Below are 25,023 nucleotides of genomic sequence, written 5' to 3' on the forward strand. Positions count from 1 at the left end.
AAGCTCAGCTTAGCCTGACAGTTAGCCTGCTCCAGACCAGGCTAGTTTCCCAGCATAAGTTGCCAGAGTAACTGAGTTTGAACTAATTTAAGTTTGTTTTATGAAACAGAATTCACTGACAACAAGTCTGACTAAGTAAAATAAGCCTGGCTTGTTTTCTAATCTTGTTTTATGAAACAGCCCTCAGGACTCCATAGTCCAGGTTTTAGTAATCTGTACTTAACCTGTGTTTCAGAAGGCCATTTTTAAGGCCACAATTAACTATTCTAGATTAAGGCCTATCCTAGTTTAATTTAAACCCTGTCTGGGAAACCACCCCATAGAGGTACTAAAAGATATTGCTTAGATTTCACTGCAGATTTAGTTAAATAAACTTCAAGAGTGTTTAACATACTGTTTAAATATTTAAAAGATAGAAAATCAGAAACAAGACTTAACACTTAACAGGTATAAACCACTTTGGAGCAGACGTCACAATGACGTCACTTGCAGCTGCGCGCGCATAGTGGTTGCAGAAAAATAGCGGTAGCAATTGGAGGAAAATAAGAGAATAAGAGAAAAATGTTTTGTTGTGCCTCTGGATGTTGGAATCGGAAATCAAAAAATATAGTCTTAATTTTTAAAGAAAACCATCGTTGAAAACGTCCTTTGAAGCTAAACGGAGACGTTTCACAGACTGGACTGATGACACCTGCAAGGATTAGTCTACTATTAAAGCAGGAATTTGATGTAAACAGTAAGTCTACATAATATTCACATATGCAGTTCAGAGGACATACATACATAGCAGTTACAGCATTGAAATAATATTTAAACCTATAACATTTCACATAGATAACTTTTAAACAGTCTATACAATTTTAATTTCACAATTCTGACTTTTTTCTTGCATTTGCGTGTTTATTACTCCCAGTTCGGACTTTATTCCTCGCAATTGTGAGTTTATTTCACAATTCTGAGCGGAAAAAAGTCAGAATTGCGGGATAAATTGCAATTCAGAAAAGACAGAATAACGAGTATATCTCACAATTGTTTTTCTTTGTAAGAAATGTGAGATATAAACTCAGATTTGCGAGAAATAAAAGTCAGAATTGTGAGATATAAACTCGAAATTAACTTTTTATTCTTTTAATTCATGACAAACAAAAACAAAACAAAGTTGTACGCGTCAAGAGACTTATACGCTTTTAGCTTCTCCTGAGTATAGGCTATACACTTGAGGTGTCAATCAGGTAAATATATATCTCTGGCCACTGGATGCTTGGCCATTTCGTTTCATCATTTAACCACTGACAAGGTGCTATGGCAAACGGATCCGTAAGCTGTATCCCACTCGGTAATGTTAATTTTTTTGAAATAACAGTGCTTATCGCTGGGTGAAGCTGCTGTGATATGCCGACAACATTTAAAAAAGTAACAAATCAAAATATTCTATAATGTTTCTAAATCTTAACTACTTTGAACCGCTTCGTCGTAACTCTCTAGTCGTACTGGTTATCACTCCCGGGTTTTCTGCAACCACGATGCGCGCGCATCCCGAATGTTTACAAACAGTAAATAGGCCTATACTACAATTGTTACTTGCTGGTTTGCCAACTGCCAAAAAACTTTAAAGGACTTTTATTTTGGCATGTTATGTGACGTCATAAAGCTGCGCCGTACCCCCGTGCCTTTTGTGATTCGGCTGAAAAAAGGTTTGTGTTTTTAAGCATTTATACAAATTGTTCAATCAAATTTATAGCTTTTCCTACGTAAAATGGGTGAATTATTAGTTGATGCAATACTGTTTGTTTATCATTTATGAACGTTATTTTTATGAGTAAAGCGCATCCGCACATGAATAACAGAAAATATGCTTCTTGTTTTGCTACCTATGAATCAGTTTATCGTAAAAACGAATTTGAACACTGGCAATTAATGATGAAGAAACTGATCTTTTCAAATAATAAGACCATCCCCTCTGACTGACTCCCTTACCAGTGCACTGACTACTGAACTGAGGAGCTGATTGAGACACACCCAGAGATTTAGTTTTTCTTTCTGTTAATTATTCTCATCTTAAACACGACAGATTGTCCAAACACACAGAAAAACTCCTAGTGAAGCAGCTGAGATCTACATGACACACTATTATAAAGATGGCGTTTATTAAAGAGGAGAGTGAAGATATGAAGATTGAAGAAGTATTCAGTCTGAAACAAGAAGATACTGAGGAACAAACAGGTTGGTTTCTTTCTCAAAGCTGAACTCTTTTGAAGAATGATATATAAGTGCCCTAATTATGTAACAAAATATTTATTTTCTAAGTAGGGCTTCATAAATATCAATAATTATTCTAAAAATTGTTATTCCTCATCTTGGCCAATGTTGTTCTCCAAACAGTGTGCAAAATAAAGGCTATGAAAACAAATATAGTGAATGTGTGCAGAAAATTAAAATCTAAATCATAAAAACAACATATTGCTTACTGTTTGATGCATACATTTTAAATAATAAAGTTAAAATTATTCAATTAAAAATTAGCAAAAGCACAACATTTTAACTTGTATGAGGAAGACATGCATTCACTCATTTGAATATAGAAGTTATCTCTCAATCATCATTGTAGGCAATGTCAGTACCATTGTTTTGTCTCAAGATGTACACCAGTAATGTTTTTTTTCTTCTAGTGAACGTTAGGGTGAGCTGATATTTCTTGCATCTCTTAAGCACTCTAGATCAGTGTTGGGCATTATATAAGTAACACAAGTTATGTAATCAGATTACTTTTTCAAGTAACTAGTAAAGTAATGCATTACTTTTGAATGTACAACTAAATATCTGATTTACTTTTTCAAATTAATAATGCAAATTTCTTTGTTTTCCCGTGTATTGACTGACAGCTCTCCTGCCCTTATGTTGAGAGAAATCGTGAGTAAGTGCAAAGACGTTGTGTGCGCTATAATCATGATTGTTATTGTAGTTCTAGACTAAATGTGAGCAGGCATTTAATCATCTCACTCGCATAAAAACATTCAGTACTCAAAATTAATAAAACCACTAAATGCAAACTTGGAATATGATGCAATGTTAAATTTCACAAACTTTATGTATTTAATATATTATGTATGTATTTACTATATTAACCAATGTCTTTGCTGCTGACCTTTTGATCATCCAATTTAACCAAACTAAGCAAAAATGAAGAGTATTGAACTTCAGCAGCAGAGCTGAAAGGTTTGACCTACGCCCTTCACTGTACAGGTGTGAATTTGCATTTCCTTCAGCCTGAGGCTTACTCATTTCACTTTTGGTGTGAAAGGGCCTTTACATTTGCCAAAAATAGAACCTTTTTTTGTTAGTAAAAACAAACAATGAGGAAAAGTAACACATTACTTTTCATAAAAAGCAATTATGCAATTAGTTTATTACTGCAGTGCATTATTTTTAAAAAGTAACGTTACCCCAACACTGCTCTACAGGTGCATCTAAATAAATTAGAACGTCGTGTAAAAGTTCATTTATTTCAGTAATTCAATTCAAATTGTGGAACTTTGATCCAATAATTAATTCTGTTTTAGCAGAATTTAATATAAGAAATGTACTTGCCATCCCATCTTGTATATCATTAATACATTCTGCTTGTGAGTTATGAAGTTTTGACAGGTTATGAGGAAATACAAAACTACCAACTGCATAACATAGTGATGATAGTGATCTAATGATAATGTCCCTCAGATATAACATATGAAAGGAGAAAAGCAGATGACCTAAAACTGAGAACTGTGTTTGATGAGGTATCTCTTTATTTACACTAGCAAAGTTGTAGTGATCGGCAACGTACCCTTTAATTTTTTTTTCTTTTCTTGCTGAGCAAAACCTTTATCTATTGGACGGACATTTTGGCTACCTGAGCAAAAACATTTTTTTTATACCAGACGTGTACAGCACGTTCACACAAAAAGTGGTTACATCATGCAATTGAAAAATTTTATATTTCTATTTGATTAAACCCTTGATGTAACTTCTCTTTGATATAGTTCTTCTTTAAAACATGATGACGTTATATTTTACACATCTTTGCCTTTCTCGCAGCCTCTGGTATTGAGCTATTTGGTCCGCAAACATTAAAGAACAGTGATCTCTTTCTATGAATCCTGTAAACAACATTCTTCTATATTAAAGACAGGAACACACCAAGCCAACGGTCTGCCGTTAATCCTGTTTTTTTTTTTTTTTTTTTTTTTTCCCCCAGATACCATTACTCTGCATGACTGATCATAGTTGAAAGAACGTTTTTCTAATATTGTAGGACATAAATGTCAGATTTAAGATCTGTACCTTTTTTTTTTTTACTGCCAGTTTGAAAGTGTTTGGGGCTTGTCCTAAATGAAACAAAGAGTTGACTATTGAGGAGAGGTTCTGATATTACAGAAAACATCTCGCTTAGTAGTTATGGGATCTAGCATACGATTTGGTTTTGATGCTTTATGTTGGTTTTTGATGTCTGTTTCTTTGTATCAGCAAACTGGGGTTAACATTTATCTCTTTTTTTTTCCATCTTAGATCTAATGACACTGAAGGAGGATGGTAAAATCCTGAATGAAACAGAAGAGAAAGATCAGTATGAGAAACACAATGCTTTCAAAACTCGAGAAAAATCATTTAGTTCTTCAAAGACTGAAAAGACTTACTCACGAAAAACAGCTCAGAAGAGAGGAACTGGATTTTATTTCACCTGCTTTGAGTGTGGACAGAGCTTCGATCAACCTGAAGACCTTAGAGTCCACATGGGAGTTCACAATGGAGATATGCCACTGAAAGAGGAGAGTACAGTCCTCAATGAAATGGAAGAGAAAAATCAGAATGAGAGACATCATGCTTTCATAACTCGAGAGAAATCACTTAGTTCCTCACAGACTGAAAAGACTTCCTCACGAAAAACAGCCCAGAAGACAGGAACTGGATTTTATTTCACCTGCTTTGAGTGTGGAAAGGGTTTCAATCAACCTGAAGACCTTAGAGTCCACATGGGAAGTCACAATGGAGAAAATGTTTTCAGCTGCTTTGAGTGTGGAAAGTGCTTCAATCAACTTGAAGACCTTAGAGTCCACATGAGAACTCACAATGAAGAGAAGTGTTTCTCCTGCCAACAGTGTGGAAAGAGTTTTGCTCAAAAAGGAAACCTTAAACTCCACATGAGAATTCACTCTAGTGAGAAGCCTTTCTCCTGCCAGCAGTGTGGAAAGAGTTTCACTCAAAAAGGAGCCCGTGACAGGCACGTGAGAATTCACACTGGAGAGAAGCCCTTCACTTGCAAACTCTGTGGAAAGAGTTTCACAGCAGCACTAAACCTTAGGTATCACATGAACCATCACAATGGAGAGAAGCCATTCAAATGTGATCAGTGTGGAAAGAGTTTCAGACGTAAAGCATCCTTTAGTAGCCACATGAATATTCACTCGAGAGAAAACTGTTTTCAGTGTCATCAGTGTGGAAAAAGTTTCACTGAAAAAGGAAACCTTAGACTCCACATGAGACTTCACACTGGAGAGAAGCCTTACACATGCCCTCAGTGTGGACAGAGTTTCACATATAAAAAAGCCCTGGGCTCCCACATGAGAAATCACACTGGAGAGAGTCCTTTCACCTGCAAACTGTGCGGGAAGGGCTACACATCGGAACAAAATCTCAGGTATCACATGAACCGTCACACTGGAGAGAGGCCAGTCTCATGTGATCAGTGTGGAAAAAGTTTCATACGTCAAGCAACCCTTAATCAGCACATAAAGGTTCACTCAAGAGAGAACTCTTTTATATGTCATAAGTGTGGAAGAAGTTGCCGTAGCCTGAAAAGCCTTAACAGGCATGTTAAATCTGGACATAACGGAAGGAAGCCTTTCAAATGCCACCAGTGTGGAAAAAGTTACCGATTCAAAAAAACCCTTAAGAATCACATGAGACTTCACACTGGAGAGAAGCCTTTCACATGTTTTCAGTGTGAGAGGAGTTTCCCTTATCAAAGAGATCTGAAACGTCATTTGCAATCTCATTCTGGAAAGAAAATGCAGTGTTTAGAGTGTGGCAAGAGGTTTAGAAAAAGCAGCAATTTCAAAAATCATCTGCTCATCCACTCCGAAGGAAGATCTTTTAATTGTGATCAGTGTAATAAAACATTTCTTTTGCCATTACACTTGCAGATACATAAGAAAAGTCATGCAGATGTCAGACGTTATTTGTGTTCTTCATGTGGAAAGCGTTTTAAATGGTTGGGCAATTTAAAATGGCACCAGAAAATACGGATATGTGTGAAATTACGGCTACGTTCACAGCGCAGCTGAATCATGACCCTTAAATGTGGCCTGTATCCGATGCTTTATCTGATCATCCGATGGGATGGGACCATCCGATGGGTTAGTCGCTGCACTTGTGGCCGTGCCTGACCATCTCCTTTGCTATGTGTAACCCTCTGCTGGCAAGTCCATATTTAAAGGGATAGTTCACCCAAAAATGAAAATTTGATGTTTATCTGCTTACCCCCAGGGCATCCAAGATGTAGGTGACTTTTTTTCTTCAGTCGAACGCAAATTATGATTTTTAACTGCAACCGCTGCCCTCTGTCAGTCAACATAACTAGCAGTGGATAGGAACTTCAACTATAACAGTAAATAAAACTACTTGCAAATCCAAATTAAACCCTGCGGCTGGACAACATTTGTCTTAAACGGAAAGCTCCACACCCACGTTGCACTTTTGATTTTGCTTTGGCTGCCAATTTGAGGTCTGATCCCTGACAACGGAAGTTTTTGCGCTCTTACCCAATGGGCGAGACATCACTCCGTGTCAAATGCGATCCTCACTAACAGGAGTCTTCTGACATCAGTCTCTTTTAGAGGTCTTGTGAATACCTGCAGAGATCGTAATGTGTATATAAATCAATGTGTCGTCACAAGCCGCAGGGTTCAATTTGGATTCTGTTTAAGCAAGTGTTTCTTACTGTTATACCCTTTAAGTTCCTGATCCACTGCTATTATTTGACTGACAGACGGCAGCGGTTTTTTTTTCTGAGCGACACACACAAAAGTAAAGACTCATAACTCCAAAACTCTAGCAAGGAGAGTCAAAAGGTAGGTATCATTTGATAGAAAACATTTTAAATTTTAAGAAAATATAAATTACATTACATTTGGACATTTTCTTGCTGAGAAACAGCTGATAAAATACAAAAAATATATATAATTTAAAAAAAAAATTTTTCTTTTTTTTTATTTGACATGGAATAACTCAGGAACACAATAAGATTGCTAAAAGAAAATCTTTTTTGGTGATGCTTTCCTATATGTGAGCTGCATCTGGTTCAAATTTCGTGGTGATTAGCATAAAGAATAGTTTGAAAAATTGTTGTTCATTTTTTCCGCAGCCAGGTGGCGCCAACGGGCAGTAAACTCCGGTTTAGAGGTGCTTCTCAGCACTCGTTAGGAGTTTTTCAAAATGGTTAGATGCATTAAAAAGATGAGATTCGAAGCTTTAAAATGATATCTATTATGTGTTATTCCACATTGGAAAATGAACATGGATGGGTCCGGGATCACTTGGATACACACTGCATCCCGGAGAGATGAGAGACATGTTTTTAGCCAAGTATGTTAAATCATTCCGTGAGTAATATCTTGTGATCAACGCAATATATCATATTGATTTTGATTCATTTTAATCTTGAGAATCTGCTTTAAATATTGATGTGCAATTTTTTATGATCTGTGCATTTTTCATGAAGTTATGAGCATGTAAAATATACATACTTGTATTCAGTTAGCGGCTGTGCTATTTTTGTTGTAAACGCATATTACTCAGACTCATTAGAGGGTGAAAACGCAACAGAAGCATGTTGGAGGCTTGGTATGAAAGTTTAAAGTCTCTGGTTTTGTATGCAAAAAGAATTTTTGTGCTATCTATATGGATGGCTTTTAAAGAGACACGCAAATGGGAGCGCCGATGCCTCCATCCGGTCTTAAGGGGTTAAAAGACAACTCGTGCTTGGCCCCGTAATTGCTGCTTGCAGCTATATCTTTAATTGTTTTAGTGATGTAACCATATTTTAGTCTGGTTAAACCCAGCCTGATCTGCTGGCGATTTGATTTCGCTCGGCAACTCAGTCTGGAAACCCTTGCATTCGTTTCTGCTGCGCTGTTACACTTTTGCGGGAACCAATCACAGACTGGCTTATCCACCTTGCTCGGTATTGGCAGGTATAACACGATGACGATAGACAAGTGACAGCAAGCAGCTTTCAAACTCTATCTGCATCTACCCGTCTCTCTCGCACGACCGTCACTCCAAAATAACAATGCACAATCACAGTGACGCCGATTGTGTTAAGCATTTACCTTATCTGAGAGAAATGTAGCACAGCGTTGATCCGACAGTCTCTTCATAGGAAGAGTTACAAACAGCGATTAATGACACACAATGATTCTCTGCTGTTATTTTGGTGGTTTGCTTCACGAATGTGAGTACTGGACTCTTTTACTTCAATGCCCCTTGATGGTAGACAATATTTTTATTATTTGCTCTATATGTTTCGTCTCCCTGCTTCTTGAATCTCGCGCCGCCTGAGCTGACTGGAATTCTTTTTGGTTGTCATGACAACGACGTAGTTTAGGGCGGCTATATTCCGCATTCATTTACACTGAACCAGAACAGTATCAGAGTCGCCTTTTAACCTCTCGACGATGCTGAATGACTTCTTTAGTTAGCAAACAAATTGCTTGAGTGGGTGTAAATACCGATCACTTTCATGTTTTTTTGCACAACCTGCAAAAATCGCTCGATGCCATTGCTGCTTCTGCAAACTGCAGATCAATGCTACAAACCAATACAAACTAAACCTGTCTGGAGTTTTCGCATCACTCTGCAAAGTACGTCACCCGGATTGTTGATCTGATTGGTTGAAGGACTATCCAATTGCGTGACTAATGCTCGTTGATCACACCTCTTGTGCAGTAGGAAATACATAGCAATCTCCCCAGACCAATGTTCAATTTTAAACTGAGCTTGGTCTGGTGATAGCCAGACTAACCATATTTAGTATACATTTTGTAATCGCAGTTATGCAAGTAAACATTTGAAACAGGAGTGGAGCCAGACATTGTGAACATTCAGGGCTTAGCCCAAATCTACATTATTTCCACATTTATGGCAGCTATATGACCTTTTGTAATCTTCACCAGGAGTTTGATTGACAAGCGGTCTAACCAGTTATAACACCGAATCTGCCTTTTTGTCCGACAAAGCAGTCAGTAAGTTAGAACATTAATCTCGGTGGACTTGAACTTGAAAAATGGTGTCTACTGACGTCTTTCCACATTTGAAACAACATTCTTTCTGATGTTCATTCATGTTTATTTGATGCTATAAATTAACTAGTTGGAAGAGATGATTGGTTCACGAGCCGCTTGAGCTGAGGCGCTACAGAAATCTGTCACAAAATGGTTTTTATTGTTCAAATTTCTTTAAAAAAATTACACAATTTGAAAGCTGGGACTTTGTTTAATATCATAGGTAACCTGCTCTGTCTTGTCTGTCGACGTGTTGTCAGTGTCCTCTTTGCTCTGCAATGTATTTTTCACTCTGTGTGGCGTGACAGCGCCATGGCTTGTCGGACAAAGCCATGTCCAACGTGTCATCAAACAAAAATCTGTCACTGAGCACAAAATGAAGCTTCTGCCATGGCCATCCCAGTCCCCCTTACCTGAACCCTAAAGAAAATGAGTGGAGTGAATGGATCATTGGCCATTTGTTTTTTCACATGGTGTAGTTTGGAATCGACTAGGTGTAGTATAGGTGTATGTAAAGTACATTAAAAGTGTTTACATTTATTTTCGAACCTACTGTCCAATTAAAGATTGACAACTGTAAAAGTCTTGTGGACACATATTTTGTGTCTTGTGCCATTATTTCAGTGACTTAAAGGGATAGTTCAACCAAAAATGAAAATTATGTTACCATTTAATCTCCCTCAAGTTTTCTTCAACTTGATTGGAGTCCACCTGTGGTAAATTCAGTTGATTGGACATGATTGTGACATGAAAGGCACACACCTGTCTATATAAAGTCCCACAGTTAATAGTGCATGTCAGAGCACGAACCAAGCCATGAAGTCAAAGGAATTGTCTGTAGACCTCCGAGACAGGATTGTATCGAGGCACAGATCTGGGGAAGGGTACAGAAAAGTTTCTGCAGCATTGAAGGTCCCAATGAGCACAGTGGCCTCCATTATCCGCAAATGGAAAAAGTTTGGAACCACCAGGACTCTTCCTAGAGCGAGCCGCCTGGCCAAACTGTGCGATCGGGGGAGAAGGGCCTTAGTCAGGGAGCTGACCAAGAACCAGATGATCCAGCTCCTGTTTCTCTCAGCCCAGTGCAGCCAAGAAGAGGAGGAGAGTGGGGTACAGCTGACAAGGCCATGGGGGGGTGTTAGTAAGCTTATTTATCCTTATGGTCCTTTCAGTTGTACTTTGTGCAGTCAGTGTTCATATTGTTAGACGTTTTTGTTGTCTGTTTTAAAAAAGTCTGTTTTTTTTAAACTCTATAGTCAGTTATGATAAATAAATATATGCATTTGCTTCAGAGTTTTCAAACTGTTCCTTTTTGTGATTTGCATCGTTTACTACATTTACCCTCATGATTTGATGTATAAAACGATTTAGTATATATCACAGTTCATAGCTTTTTGTAGTGTGTTTACCATACTGCATTGACTATAGGTATTATGTTCAAGCTTTAATAGCCGTACTTTAAGCTGTTATGCATTTGGGGGAGATGTGTTTGCGTGGACATACAGTGCACAGCATAAATGAGCACACCCCCCTCTGAAACTTCTGAAAGTCAGCAATTACTCAATTACTTAGAAGACATGTTAGGGTTCTTTAGAGATATAATGTTCCAGCACGTCTGCTAAATTAATTACCAAAGAAGCATGTCAAAATTATTCAGGAAAATAAGATTTTCTTATCAAGGTGATAAAATGTTGTGTAGCAAAAATGAGTACACCCTCCTAAAAGTTACTAAATAAAACAAAATAAAAACTGTCTGGTGTAAGTATGTTGAACCAAACCACTTTTAATTTCTTGACAATTAAAAGTGTTATATAGCCCACTGAATCATTCTCAGACTTAATAATGACAACAATGGAACCACTTGGAAGAGAACTGTCAGGAGACTTATTTCTTAGCACAAAAGAGGACAGTGGTACAAGAGGATTATCAAATCATTGTTTTAAGTGTCAAAATATAGCAAAAGTAACACACAAATTCAAAAACAACTTGTGACAAGGCCCCTGAAATAATCATGCCTTCATTTTTAAGCTTTCGTTTAGTGATGAGGGATTTTTTTGCTAGACAAAGAGCAGGAGAAAACCAAGCGAGTGTCTCAGAGTCAGCAAAAGCTATCAAAAGTAGCTGTTTATCTCACAGTAAGATGCAGCCTGTAGAAATGACATGCATGGTTGTTGTTCTCACTGGAACTACCTACTGTAGCCAAAGCACAATAAAGTCAGTTAGCCATTTCCAAAGCCCATATTTACAAAATATAGATTTTGGGAATAAATCAATCATTTTGGATCTAACAGCATCCAAAATGTTATGGTGTTGCTAGAGGAGGAGTACAGTTAGAAGTGCCTGGTTCCCACAGTAAAGTTCAGTGGTAGTATATAGGGATGTATGAGTGCTGAAGGTGTAAGGGAGTTGTGCTTTATCAATGCGGTCATGAATTCCCACACCACTGTGTAATTTAATACACAAACATGAAACAGAAGATGTTACCCTTTCTTCATTCCCTGCATTGTTGGGCATTTTTTAAACATGACAATGAGGATATGCATTCTCATAAAAACCTTCTGTGGACATGTATTTCACTCAATCTTAACACTCTTGAGTAGGGTTGGGAACAGAGAACCGGTTCTTATGCAGAACCGATACGGGGTTTTTTTTAAATAATGGAACCGTGTGCAATTCCTAAGTTTCTGTTCCAAAAACGGTTCTAGTGCAGTGTGTGCGCAAAGCGCTGAGAGCGTATAATTTAATAACAACGTCTCACCTCATGAATATCAATTACGTTGCCCGTCACTTCCAGGAGTGCAGCCAATTACTGCAGTTCAGCACTAAAAAGCCCTTGTGCTACTCATTTACGCTTTGCATCAGATATTTACTTGTTGACCAGCATGGCGCAGTGTCTTAACCCCAAATAACACCCACCATCAAGGGACTGTTTAGCCAACCAGCTTGTTCCTGCTTGGTATGACATTGAAAAGCAGAATGTTATTGATGCTCTGAAAATCATCAACAGTGCAGCAATTACATGTGATGGATGGATCAGCATTACTCAGGACCACTACATTACAGTCACACTATATTTTGTCAGTGAGGGGAAAATGAAACAAACAGTCTTAAAAACTAAAGCAGTCTACGAAGTTCAGACAGGTCCTATTGTTGCCCAAGAAATAGAGACAATTTTGGAAGAGTTTGGAGTTAGGGAGAAAATAGTTGCAGTCACAGTGGACAATGCTGCATACATGAATGTAACCGTCAGTAGACTCCAGCTTAAAAAAATGGCATGCTTTTCTCATACACTGAACATTGCAGCACAGAAAATCTATTCAATTGACTCGGTTTCTCGATGGTCTGCATGGATCAGAAGTGTCATTGTATGGCTGAAGAGATCTTCAATGGCCAAGACTGTTTTGCAAGAGAAGCAACATCTCCTTAGCAAGTAAAATTTGATAGGTAGCATTATTTGTTAAAACTCCGGTCGACGTTACTTTATTTTTTTTTTTTTCCCTTCTGTTGGTTCACAGATTAGCTAACGATAACATTTCAAATTGCTGTTTCTGTCAGGTCACAGTTTGCAACGTTAGCCGTTTAGCTATAATGTTTGCATTTCGTTGTTTTTTTCTGTCTGTTCATATCAGCATGTGTGAATGTATGTACATGCTTGTGGCTAACGTTAGCGTATGTCTCTTTGGTGTATTATGGGAACGTTCAAAATTTTGCTTCTTAAGGACCCTAAGCTAGATGGTGTATTGCTGTCCTGCTCTTTTAACAGAAGATCATGTATGTTCAAGAGTGTTTTACTTATCTTTCTATTTTTTTTTTATGTCATTGTTCAGTTTCATTTACACACCCTCATGCTTTCCCAGATGTATATGACTTTGTTTCTTCAGCTGAACACAAACCAGTATTTTTAGAAAATATTTAATCTCTGGGTCCATATAATGCAAGTATGCAGGACCCCCCCAAAGTTGACACTTTAAAAACCACATAAAGTGAACATGATAATCCACACAACCACAGTTGATGAATCAATGTCTTGTGGGTTTGTATGAATTACCATGGTGTTCGCTTTGTGTGGTTTTTGAGTCATCAACTACCATTCCATACACTTGCATTATATAAGCTCACAGAAAATATTTATGAAAATCTTTCTTAGTGTTCTTCCAAAGAAAGACAAAAATTCATAAACACCTGAGACAGCATAAGGGTGTATAAATTATGAGCAAATTTTCATGTTTGGGTGAAGTATCCCTTTAATCTTTTCTCAAACAAAACAGAGGTATAAATATGTTTTTTTCACTTGTGCTAAGAAGCAAGGATGACTGCGAAAAGTGCTGGTACTGTCTGTAATCCCAGGCAAGGGCAGAGATCGCAGAATACAAGTGACAAGCAACTGCCACAGGTAGTACATTCTTTTCAAGGTGACCGTAATGTTAACCTTATGTAATTGCAGATTATAGGGCCCCCTGGCCCTATAATTCATTCATAGAAACCGACGTTTCATCTATCCAATACCCCTTTCCACAACACTACGAGTTTTCTTGTGGGCATATTGTGTGCATACTGTGAAAACATATTGAAAAGTTCAATACATTTTAGATTCCATGTGCAATTTTTAAAATACTTTAATTACTTATGTGTTTATGTGACTATTATAATTATAATTTCAAAAAGAAAGCAAGCATTTTGTGATCTTACCTGTTGTAATTTAACTGAGGTCCCGGTTCTGGGTGGATGTAAGGCGTGAGGAAGCCACGTCCTGCAGGGATAGCCACTGTTCCCCAACAAGTGACATCCAGCTGGCACATGATGCCTCTCAAACAGCAGCCTCAGGCCACTCTCCTGTAGGATCCGTGAGTCATGTGTTGCGCCTGGGCACTTGGCGGACAATGTCCAGATTATTGTAGCTAGCATCAAAAACTACCTGTGTGTTAATGCTGTGGATTTTTTTTCTGTTTACAAATGCGTGTTCATCTTCTGATGGTGCAAAGATTCAGGACATGTGTCCCATCTATAACACCAACTGCACCGGGTAGTCCAGCTATGGCCATGAAGTGGGCTTTGTTTCTTTGTAGTTGGCGAACATTAAGAGGGAAACCGTATGAATTGTCGGATGATGTGGGGTCTACAGAGGGCATTTATTGTTTGATGCAATATTCTACTGACGGATGGCTGTGATATGCGTAGTTCGTCCGCGCTGCATAACTGCATTTTCTCTGTGGCCAGGTAGTGCAGAGTTGTTAAAACCTTGATCTCCGGTGTTATTGGATTGTTTCTGTTTGTTGGTGAAGTGACTCCCTGACAAGCTCGACAACAGTCATAATACCCTTGCGATTAAGGCGATATCTTTTTTAAATCTCATTATCGTGAAATGTTTCTAAAATGTTTATGTTTCCGAGGTGGATTGCTGGCAACAGCCATTTTAGGATTGTTTGTGAAGAGTTCTCCTAAATGGCAGTAAAAGTTCTTTAGTTAAGAGTTTTCTCTTAAAACCTTTTCACAAAGCTGCTGAGACCAGCTTTTACTAAGGAATAGAGAAAACTCTTAAGCTAAGACTAAGGGTGGGTTGACCTCGTTGCTATGGATGATGTCAACACGCTTACTAACTATGCCCACAGTGATTGGCTGATGAGGGGGAGTCTCCTGTCAGTGATTCATTCATAGAAATATTGTTGAAAGAAATATCATGTTGCCATATTCAAATAAAGGTTTTAAAATGTAGGTTGTCACTAATTAAACTATGTATATGTTTAGCTAATTGTAAGCTTCTTACATGTCTGTGTCTCGAGAGATTGAAGAATTCAGGCGACAAATTATGTTTTAGAAACAAAGTGTTGCGATGAGCACATTCAAACGGTCTATCTAATCAGCTCGAGAGGAGGTATACACAGATGAGAGCCGACTCATAGTTACCTCGACAGTTTTCTGCATCCCTTCGCCACCCCGTTCTCGGGGTGGGCTAAATTCTTTTTTGGGCTAAATTCCAAGCTCTATAATTATTATTATTATTACTCTATTCGATCATTTGTAACTAGTGAAAATAACCTCCACAGGTAATCTGACATTATTTACTTAAGACTTATTTTTATTTATTTTGCCTTGTATCGTAGATTCAAATCAAAATATGTATTGCATTTAGGCAGATTGCTGAGGCAGATTGGCAGCAACGGCCAATAGGATTGTTTGTGATTTGGTCTTTGTGACTTAGGAGTCGTCTTGACTACTCCTAATGTTTTACAGATTTAGGAGCTAGTTTTAGTCTTAGAATAAAAATGTTAGGAGTCCTAAAATTAGGACTGACACGCCCATTATTTTTAAGAGTTTCTCCTAAATCGGCAAGTTAGGAGCAATTTTCATTTTATTGCATGAAATAAGCATTTGCTCACCTACCAACCAGCAAGAATTCTGGCTCTCACAGACCTGTTAGTTTGTCTTTAAGAAGCCATCCTATCCTCCACTCATTACCTGTATTAATTGCACCTATTTGAACTTGTTACATGTATAAATGACACCTGTCCACACACTCAATCAATAAGACTCCAATCTCTCCACTATGGACAAGACCAAAGAGCTGTCTAAGGACACCAGGGACAAAACTGTAGACCTGCACAAGGCTGGGATGGGCTGCAGGACAATAGGCAAACAGCTTGGTGAGAAGGCAACAACCGCTGGTGCACAATTATTAGAAAATGGAAGAAATTCAAGATGACTGTCAATCTCCCTCAGACTGGGGCTCCATGCAAGATCTCGCCTCGTGGAGTATCAATGATCCTGAGAAAGGTGAGGGATCAGCCTAAAACTACACAGGAGGACCTGGTCAATGACCTGAAGAGAGCTGGGATCACAGTCTCAACGGTTACCATTAGTAACACACTACACCCTCATGGATTAAAATCCTGCAGTGCACGGAAGGTCCCCCTGCTCAAGCCAGCACATGTCCAGGCCCATCTGAAGTTTGCCAAAGACCATCTGGATGATCCAGAGGAGGCATGGGAGAAGGTCATGTGGTCAGATGAGACCAAAATATAACTTTTTGGTATAAACTCCACTCGCCATGTTTGGAGGAAGAAGAAGGATGAGTACAATCCCAAGAACACCATCCCAATCATGAAGCATGGGGGTGGAAACATCATGCTTTGGGGGTGCTTTTCTGCAAAGGGGTCAGGACGACTGCACCGTATTGAGGGGAGGATGTGGCCATGTATTGCAAGATTTTGGGCAACAACCTCCTTCCCTTAGTAAGAGCATTGAAGATGGGTCGTGGCTGGGTCTTCCAGCATGACAATGACCCCAAACACACAGCCAGGGCAACTAAGGAGTGGCTCTGTAAGAAACATTTCAAGGTCCTGGAGTGGCCTAGCCATCATTTTAAAAAATCATACAATGTGATTTTTCTGGATTTTTTTTTAGATTTTTTTTTAATTACAGATCTCTCCATTCTTTGTAAGTGGGAAAACTTGAAAAATCGGCAGTGTATCAAATACTTATTTGCCCCACTGTACATCTTTTTTATTTGTTCAAATGGGGTGTACTCATTTATGTTATGCACTGTATGTGATAGTGTAGTCAGCATATCATTGTTTTAAGAAATGACGGATGGAAAAATTGCTCTTTTATTCAAATGTGTGGGGAACCTTTCATGCTTGTGGCTGCCAAGAAACTGCACCCTAAGCACAGAAGTAGTTCAACAAGTGTCTCCCTCACACGCATTGCTTCCCGTACAGCATTGTTGCTCCCTACTTGGCTGATGTTGTGCAGTGCAGAGACTTCTCCATCACCAACATTGGTTAGCAGGAAGGGTCTTGTCAGGTCTCTACGGAGAGGGAAGGCTTCATCTGCCACAAAGACATGAGGCTCCTGGCAGCAGTGTGTTCTCAGGTAAGCCAAGGGTTACTTAACGAAGAGCATTACCAAAGGGACTATTAGCCAGAGTCCCACCATCACTGGTCTTCCCATAACTGCCAACATCTATGATGCAAAAGCAGTATTTGGCATCTACAACTGCTAAAAGGACAATAGAGACTGTTTCTTTGTAGTTGTAGAATTGACCAAGAGTTGTCGGGAGCTTGTATAACTACATGTGGGTGGTTTAAGGGAACTTCTGAATAGTGAGGTACCCGCCTCTGGTGCCATCAATAGAAAACGGGAGAGAGCATCTACACAGTTTTGAAAATTTCAACGATGGTAGAACTCTGCTGCAATTTCCTGCCAATCTTCTATGGTGGGAACAGGCATGAACTCCTCCACCAGGGAGAACCCAAATGGCTTTTGCCACTGAGGAAATTTATCTGCCACAGAATTAGTTAGGGAGATTTGGTCTATAGTGCTGTGTGAGATGAAAGGGCCCTTGCGGGAACCCAGTAGCCGAGCAAAGATGAGCTCGCGTTTAGGATTTGGATTGTCAGTGCGACCAGAATAATCCTGCGGTAAGGCCTGGAGTGCCTTGCCCAGAAATTGATGGATGTGGCACCCCTGGTTTTAGAAACCTGTAGAAATGCGCGGCTGGGATGAGTCGGGAAAATGCAATTGTAAGGAATTGCAAGTTGTTAGAAATTCATATAAAAATCGTGTTGAATAAATGCCTATCTGGGTGGAAAAAAAAATGTCGATGAGCCAAGCGCCGCGACCTGCGTCTTTGACTATATGTGATGTTGTGGTAATGAAGAGAAAATTCTTCAAGTGGGATAAGGCTATGCTTGGAAACGGGGAGTTGTGTGGTGCTGAAGAAAGGAAAATTTCCTGTGACTCCAATTGTATTCGAAAATCAGAGGAAAGTTAAACGCTCATAAAACATATTTCTTTTTTGATTAGAAGGTCACTGCATCAGAGAGCTGGAGATTGTTAAAAATCTTTGGGATATCAGCCGGGTTAAACCGTGCGAGACCAGACAGCAATTGTAAAGTTAGTGTCTGGTGAGACAATTAGTAGACAACGAGAAATATTCACAGGAGTCGACAAATAATTTTTAGAATCTTTATTTAAAGACCTTTTTACAGGGCATATAGCGGGCGTGAGCCACAGAAGTACAGATGTTAAGGCCCCTTGCGCATCTTCCTGATAAATATTGCAGACTTCTGTTTGTAAAGTGGTACACTTTTGAAATCTGTTTGAGTCGGAGTTTTTCGGCCGCGGGACATTGGTTGACTTCGTTTAGGGGGGACTACGGGTTGAAGGGGACGCTGTGGTGGAAGCGACAGATTCGAAATACGTAAGAAAACTCTGTTGTGTAACTCAGCGACCCCAGTAAGGGCACTGGTTCCACTGAGCCACGCGGACGGCACATTTGGCTGAAAAAAGTTTATGGTAAGTGTAAAAGTGTGTTCCTCCGTAAAATGCATTGCGATTATCGAGGTAGTCATTTAGTTCCGCCCTGTGGGGAAGTGCTGCGCAAATGATTTCTATAACGGTTGAAAGCTGAATTCAGAAAAAGAAAGAATGCGAGAATTGTGCGTTTAGAACAGAAAAATGAATATGTAAATACGTGCTGTACACTTTCTTCTCAGTAACAAAATAAACACAACAAAAATGAGAAAACAGTAAGTATTTTTATAGAAAGCATAAGAAAAGCATCTGATCATAACATTAGTATGTTAGCATGAGCTCTGCAAATCAGCACTCCAGTCACATCACGTTTATTTATATAGCACTTTATTCAATAGATTGCTTTAAAGAAAGCAGCTTTACAGTATCTAAACATGAAAAACGTGTCAGTGCCTCATTTCATCAGAAGCACAACTTCATTTTGTACTATAAAGCGACTATTCAGTGTGTTTTCACCCGCGGAGATCTTACCTCAACAAACTCAACAGATCAAATGAGTCAGAGAAGACTTCCACGTGAGTGAAGGCAGAGCCTCAGCGCACACCTCCTGTTATGTTATCGTCACGGACCAATGGTAGTATGAAGGTCTTTTGCAGCTGAAGTTAACTTTTTCTGAAAGCCATTTTTCTGAAACTGGTTTGAAAGCCTGGCAATCCGTTTTGAACTTCCAAAAAGAACAACAAAACTAACTTCATTTTGGCCTGATTTTGTTCGAAATAATGTCACATCAGTTTGTTCTTCGATTTCGTTTGAAGTATATCGGGGCCTTTAGATGACTGTTGGTAAAAGTGATAAAATTCCATTGGTGTAATTTGCAGGTTTGGACATGTCCCCACCACTTTTTGCTAGGGTCGATATTGTCCCCACCACTTCTTGAAACATCTCACGGCAAAGATGTACCTAATAGACCTTATGTAGCCCCACTCACATGATCCTTTTCTGGTCAAACTCTATTATCTTTCCACCTAAAATTTCATGCAATACTTCCACCTAAAATGCAGCAGAAAAAGGAAGAGTAAACAACACTTCAAATCAAAGCTAATTTGTCAGTAAAAGGGCAAATAAACTTCCGTTATACATTTTGTTATGTTGCGGTAATTAGCTGACATGGCTAACACACGAGCACACAATTTCTGCCCTGCGATGGTCGGATGATGTAAATGTATTGCATCCAACTGGGAGGATGACATAAGAAAGTGGCCAGAAATAACGTACAGAGATATATTCAACACGGTTCTTGCAGGTTTCAGTAAGTCAAATTTAAGACCTTTGTAAGACATTTTAAGACAATAAAGATTGAAATTTAAGACCTACACGACGCATTACCAAAAAAATATTCAAATCAAAGAAATTCTGAAAAAATCATTTTATTTCAATGAATTCAGTCATTGAAAGAGCATTAATTTAATTTACAGATAAAGCAATCATATTAGTAACCTTCCACACCCAACAACATGCCAAATGCCCAAAATGAAAATAGGCTAAAACAAACTTGTCCTCAAATAGAATAGGTTTCATTTCATATTTATTTACATTACAAAACAGCATATTAATAGCCTAATAGAGATTGAACAGGCTACTCCAACCCATGTAACAACCCATGTAGCACAGCCAGTGTTGGGGAGTAACGGAATACATGTACCGGCGTTACGTATTCAGAATACAAATTATGAGTAACTGTATTCCGTTACAGTTACAATTTAAATAGTTGGTATTTAGAATACAGTTACATTGTTGAAATCAATGGATTACATGAGGATACTTCTCTGTTTCACAATCTCTAAATAACGTTTATATATATAAAAATTTTTTTTTAAATAAATTAAGGCAACTTCATGCATTTCCCAGAAGCCCCAATATAAAAACGAAAAAATGCGCGGTTTGCGTGATCAGTCACATGGAGTCGGAAGAGGAGCAGCGGGAACTCAGCTACAGGTAGAGATGGAGCCGAAACCACAGAGCCAGGGCAAGAATGCGTTTATATCTTGGAAATTTAAACAGCATTTCACACTAAAAAAAGAGGGAGAACGAAATATATCTGTGTAATGCAACCTCTGCTTACCAGCAACCAACCTCCTTTCAGCGTCCAAAGACTCCACTTCCAACCTGAAGAAGCATCTTAAAGTAAGTAATTTTTTTCTTTAAATTAGCCAGGTTTAGTCGTCTGCTGTAGTTTTACTGGTCACCTTGCTATTTTATAGTTGTATCAGGTAGCTACCAGGTCTGTAACGATATGCAATGTGACATGAAACCGAACTCACGATGACACTCATAGGGCCTATCGACGAACTGCGTGTCCATTACAGATTTGCGCTAAACTTTTGCGATTTTTTTTTTTCTAAATGTCGACAAAAAACTATTTTGAAATGACGGTGTTTCCATTAACCGATGTTATGCGACTAAAACTTCATTTTTTTTCCTCTCGCGAAAAGTAAAATCATTCCAAAAACCATGGCAACGGACGTTGGTAGGTTTATGTACTATATCCCAGCCACTGCGCTGGCCATTATTATTAATTGATGGAAATGTATGTGTGTTTTCCAAGCATTAATGGTAAGGAACGACCCTTGTTATACTTGTGAGTGGCACATATGAGGTGTTTCAGCACTAAAAGACTGCTTTAAAACTTTCACAGAGACCTCAAACAGAAAGCACAAAGGCTTTCTGTAAAGTGAATTTCGTTTTGTATTAATTTTATTTTAATTTTAATCAACGTTTCATCAAAAAATTTCATGGATTTAATAAATAAGTAAATATAGCATACTCATACCACTTGGCTAGCAACATGGGTTCAGGATAGTGCTAAAACAATTTCAGTGTTATTAATTTGTGCTCTTTGTGTCTTTCTTTATTTTAGAGGAAGCATTCCAGTGTCTTGCATAGAGCAGAAATGGCATCAGATGATGGTGGTGAAGGAAGTGCCATGCCCACCCCACCTCACACTTAAAATAAAGTAAATAAAGAAACTGAAAAAGGAAAATTCGTAAATTCTTCTCTTTTTTTAACCAAGCAAAACATCTTTTGCATAAACACCCTCATAGTCTTTGTTCCTCTACAGAAAATTTAAAAATGTTGCACTTTCAGGGAGACTTGGGCCTAACACATTCAGCCAGTTGGAACAGAAAAACACATCAGAATAGGCCTGTTTAGTAAGCAGGATTTGATGGCCGCATTCCTACACTTCTAAAATGCAATTCAATGTGGAAGTAATCCAAGTATTCAGAATACGTTACTCAGATTGAGTAACGTAACGGAATACGTTACAAATTACATTTTTGGGCATGTATTCTGTATTCTGTAACGGAATACATTTTAAGTAACCTTCCCAACACTGAGCACAGCACACACATCAGATAACCCATGTAAGATACAGTAGATACTTACCTCGGGATAATTAGAGTATCTATCTGGTTCTGCTGTCTCCCACTCAACATGGTTTACAGCAGAACCTGGACCTGCTAGAGCAATACTGCCAGAACCGGGCCCTGACGGTCAACCTGAATAAAACCAAAATTATGATATTTCAGAAAAGATTCAGATCCGAGGGAAAACGAAACACATTTACATTAGGCACTAACCAGATAACACACATCACATTACAACTACCTGGGTTTTAAAATCATATCCACAGGAGACTTTAATAATTCTGTGACAGAACTGAGAGACAAAGTACGCAGGGCCTTCTACACCATAAAACGGCAATGTCCTATAGAAATCCCAATGAGAAATTGGCTGAAAACATTAGAATCAGTAATTGAGCCCATTGCACTCTATGGCAGTGAGGTGTGGGGTCCACTGACAAATCCAAATCAAGATCTCACCAAATGGGAAAAACTTCCAATTGAGACCTTGCATGCAGAACTCTGTAAAACTATTACACATGCACCAGCATACAACAAATAATGCATGCAGAGCAGAATTAGGCAAATACCGTCTAATCATAAAGATACAAAAAAGGGCAATTAAATTCTGGAAACATCTGAAACTAAGTGACCCCCAATAGGCCAATTTCACACTTCCGGGTTTTTGGCTTCCGGAACGATCCACGCAGTGTAAAAGTTTTTCCGGTTCCAGTGATAGATAGCCTCGATCAGAACCAGCTCGGGAATCAAAGTTGTTTTACGAATTAAATGTCATGAAAATGTTTGAACATTCTTGGTGAATTATTGGTGAGACTACAGAGCTCTCATTAAGAGCTAAATTTAATAAATAATTTGAAGTGATGGCGGTTAAACTGGTTATATTCTTCGTCTGTTTGGCGCGGCTGTGCATTATCGCGCTCTATGTGCTGTAAAGACAGCGCCTGCATCTCAATGTGCATACTATCCATCCTAAATAGTAGTCTATGTGTAATATTCAGTGCTATTTAGGGTGGATAGTATGCACATTGGGATATATAGAGTGCTTTTAGCGACGTGCTGGGGAAATGATCAGCTGGAAGCTCCCTTATCATGCAAGATCCTCTGATCCATGAAACAGGACCGCTCGCACCCTGATATTTCTGGATATAAACACTTCAGTCTCTCACTCATTTTCCTGTCGTCATCATCTTAAAGTGTGTATTATGCGCAGTATTATTGTGCTGTTGCAACATTAATGCAAAGACTGATAGTTGTACAGTGTGGTGTTGGAAATTAATTATGTCTTAGTTTAATCATTTTAATCGATCAGGATTAGTTATAACATATGCTTGAATGTGGGATGTGATGCCATATGAGATTACATGCTATATATTTTTAAAACATATTAAACTCACGACAATATTATGTATCTCGATTTTATATTCCCCATTAAAGTATATAGCCTATTGGGAGTTTTTTTTTTTTTTTTAATGAATAAATTATATAAATTATGTTCGTCGTATGTAATACGATCGGGGAAATTGCTGAATGAGCTGCGTAGCCTTTACTGTATGACAGCTGGTAATATAAATCCACCTGCCGGTAAATTCGAGCAACGGTCTGAACGGCCGTACAAGCTACAAACCAGTAGAAAATAATTTCTTTGTAGATTATACAAAAGCGACTTGGAAAACAGACAAAACAGAAAAGGTAAGAAGCGATATTTGAGAAAAGAGCATATCAATCTAATAGCCGTAGACGCATAGCGGAACTAACTTTACCCTGCGTCACGTGATTTCCGATTCTTGTGAAAAAGGCCTATTATATCATTATGAAGCCCTGCAATACCAAGAGATGATCAAAGAAAGCAACCCCTTCCCTCAGCTGATGCAGAGCTTCAGTCCTGATGTTTCTACTGATGCTCTGAATCACAACATCAGAATCAACCAGATTACTGATAAGCTTCGGGTCTTTCTCAGCATTCTGGATATGAAAAGCCTTCACTTCCTCCACCAGGTCCATTATGGATTTCTGCTGCAATTTAACAGCAGAAATATCCTCTGTCATAAATTCCAGCGACTTCTTAATGTCATCGCCTTCCATGACTGTCACTGCCTTCTTTGGTGGTATAATAGTAACGCTTTTCATAGTAGTACATTTAGCACTCCGCACACCCTCAATCACACTAGAAATGGAAATGGAGAATGCCTCACAGTCAAGTGACAAGTACCTTTAATAAACCTTGTTACAGTTGAACATTTCATTGTATGTTTCTTTTTAGGCCTATGTACAAAACAAGTAAACACTTCCAGTGTCATTATTTAATTAAGTATTCGCAGCAAAACTTACTGCTTTGTTGACAACTCCAATCAGTCTCACTCACTATCTTCATGGATAATGTTACCTTGCAGGTTACACAGGGCTGCACAAATTCTCAGAATTTTATCTATTTTTGTTACAAGTTTGATTGGCACAACTTGTGAAATAATTCTGAAGGGATATCTGCATATAATCCGTTCAATGTGGACTTTCACAATCCTCCTTGTGCTGGTGGTGTCTTTTTCAGAAAGCTGTGCCCCCTTTTAGTAAAGGCAGGTATTGTGTGTTTCACCTTCCTTTCAGACAGCAGATCAGCCATGGCCTCGGTCAGCCATGACCTCATCTCCTGGACTCAGGTACTCCAGAAATCCTGAGTCTTATGTAATGAATTTGTCACTACATCTGTCTCCATAAACTGGGGAGATGAACATTATTAGGCCACAGGGTGCATTTGCCACTAGGTACTTGATAGTGTTCTGGGCATAGTAATGGCTAAAAGACACTGCACAGGGATCCAGATTCCTGGTCCTTTGGAGGGGGGTCTCAGAGCAATCTATGATGCATCTTGTTCCTGGGTAGTATTCTCTAAAGCACTGGGGCATTGTAGCACAGATGGTTTCCTTTGGAAGCCAAGGAAAGTAGTCCCTCATATTTTCTTCCATGATGTCAATACAGTAGCTTAACATTTGCTCTGGGACACAGTAAATCTTTCAGCCATGTTGTCTTGGAACAGA

At 38.7% G+C, this 25,023-nt stretch overlaps 1 protein-coding gene across 2 annotated transcripts; it reads left to right on the plus strand.

Annotated features, from left to right (window-relative positions):
* The first annotated feature begins 1,560 nt into the window (after positions 1-1,560).
* On the plus strand, positions 1,561-6,578 carry LOC125245790 (gastrula zinc finger protein XlCGF26.1-like). 2 transcript variants are annotated; one of them, XM_048156541.1, is made up of 3 exons: positions 1,561-1,694; positions 2,072-2,223; positions 4,546-6,578. In XM_048156541.1, exons 2-3 carry the CDS (start codon positions 2,139-2,141, stop codon positions 6,318-6,320), a joined length of 1,860 nt encoding a protein of 619 aa, XP_048012498.1. In that variant the 5' UTR covers positions 1,561-1,694; positions 2,072-2,138; the 3' UTR covers positions 6,321-6,578. The 2 variants fall into 2 exon arrangements, with proteins under 2 accessions (XP_048012498.1, XP_048012499.1); XM_048156542.1 differs by lacking the exon at positions 1,561-1,694 and adding an exon at positions 2,883-2,914 and having other exon boundaries at positions 2,097-2,223.
* Positions 6,579-25,023: the final 18,445 nt, after the last annotated feature.

This window comes from Megalobrama amblycephala, linkage group LG14 (genome assembly GCF_018812025.1).
Source record: "Megalobrama amblycephala isolate DHTTF-2021 linkage group LG14, ASM1881202v1, whole genome shotgun sequence".
Lineage (NCBI taxonomy): Eukaryota > Metazoa > Chordata > Actinopteri > Cypriniformes > Xenocyprididae > Megalobrama > Megalobrama amblycephala.

Coding starts and splice junctions, on each gene's coding strand:
- LOC125245790 (XM_048156541.1), top strand. CDS start 2,139: ATGGCGTTTATTAAAGAGGAGAGTGAAGATATGAAGATTGAAGAAGTA. Junction 2,224..4,545: donor AGATACTGAGGAACAAACAG/GTTGGTTTCTTT, acceptor TTTCCATCTTAG/ATCTAATGACACTGAAGGAG.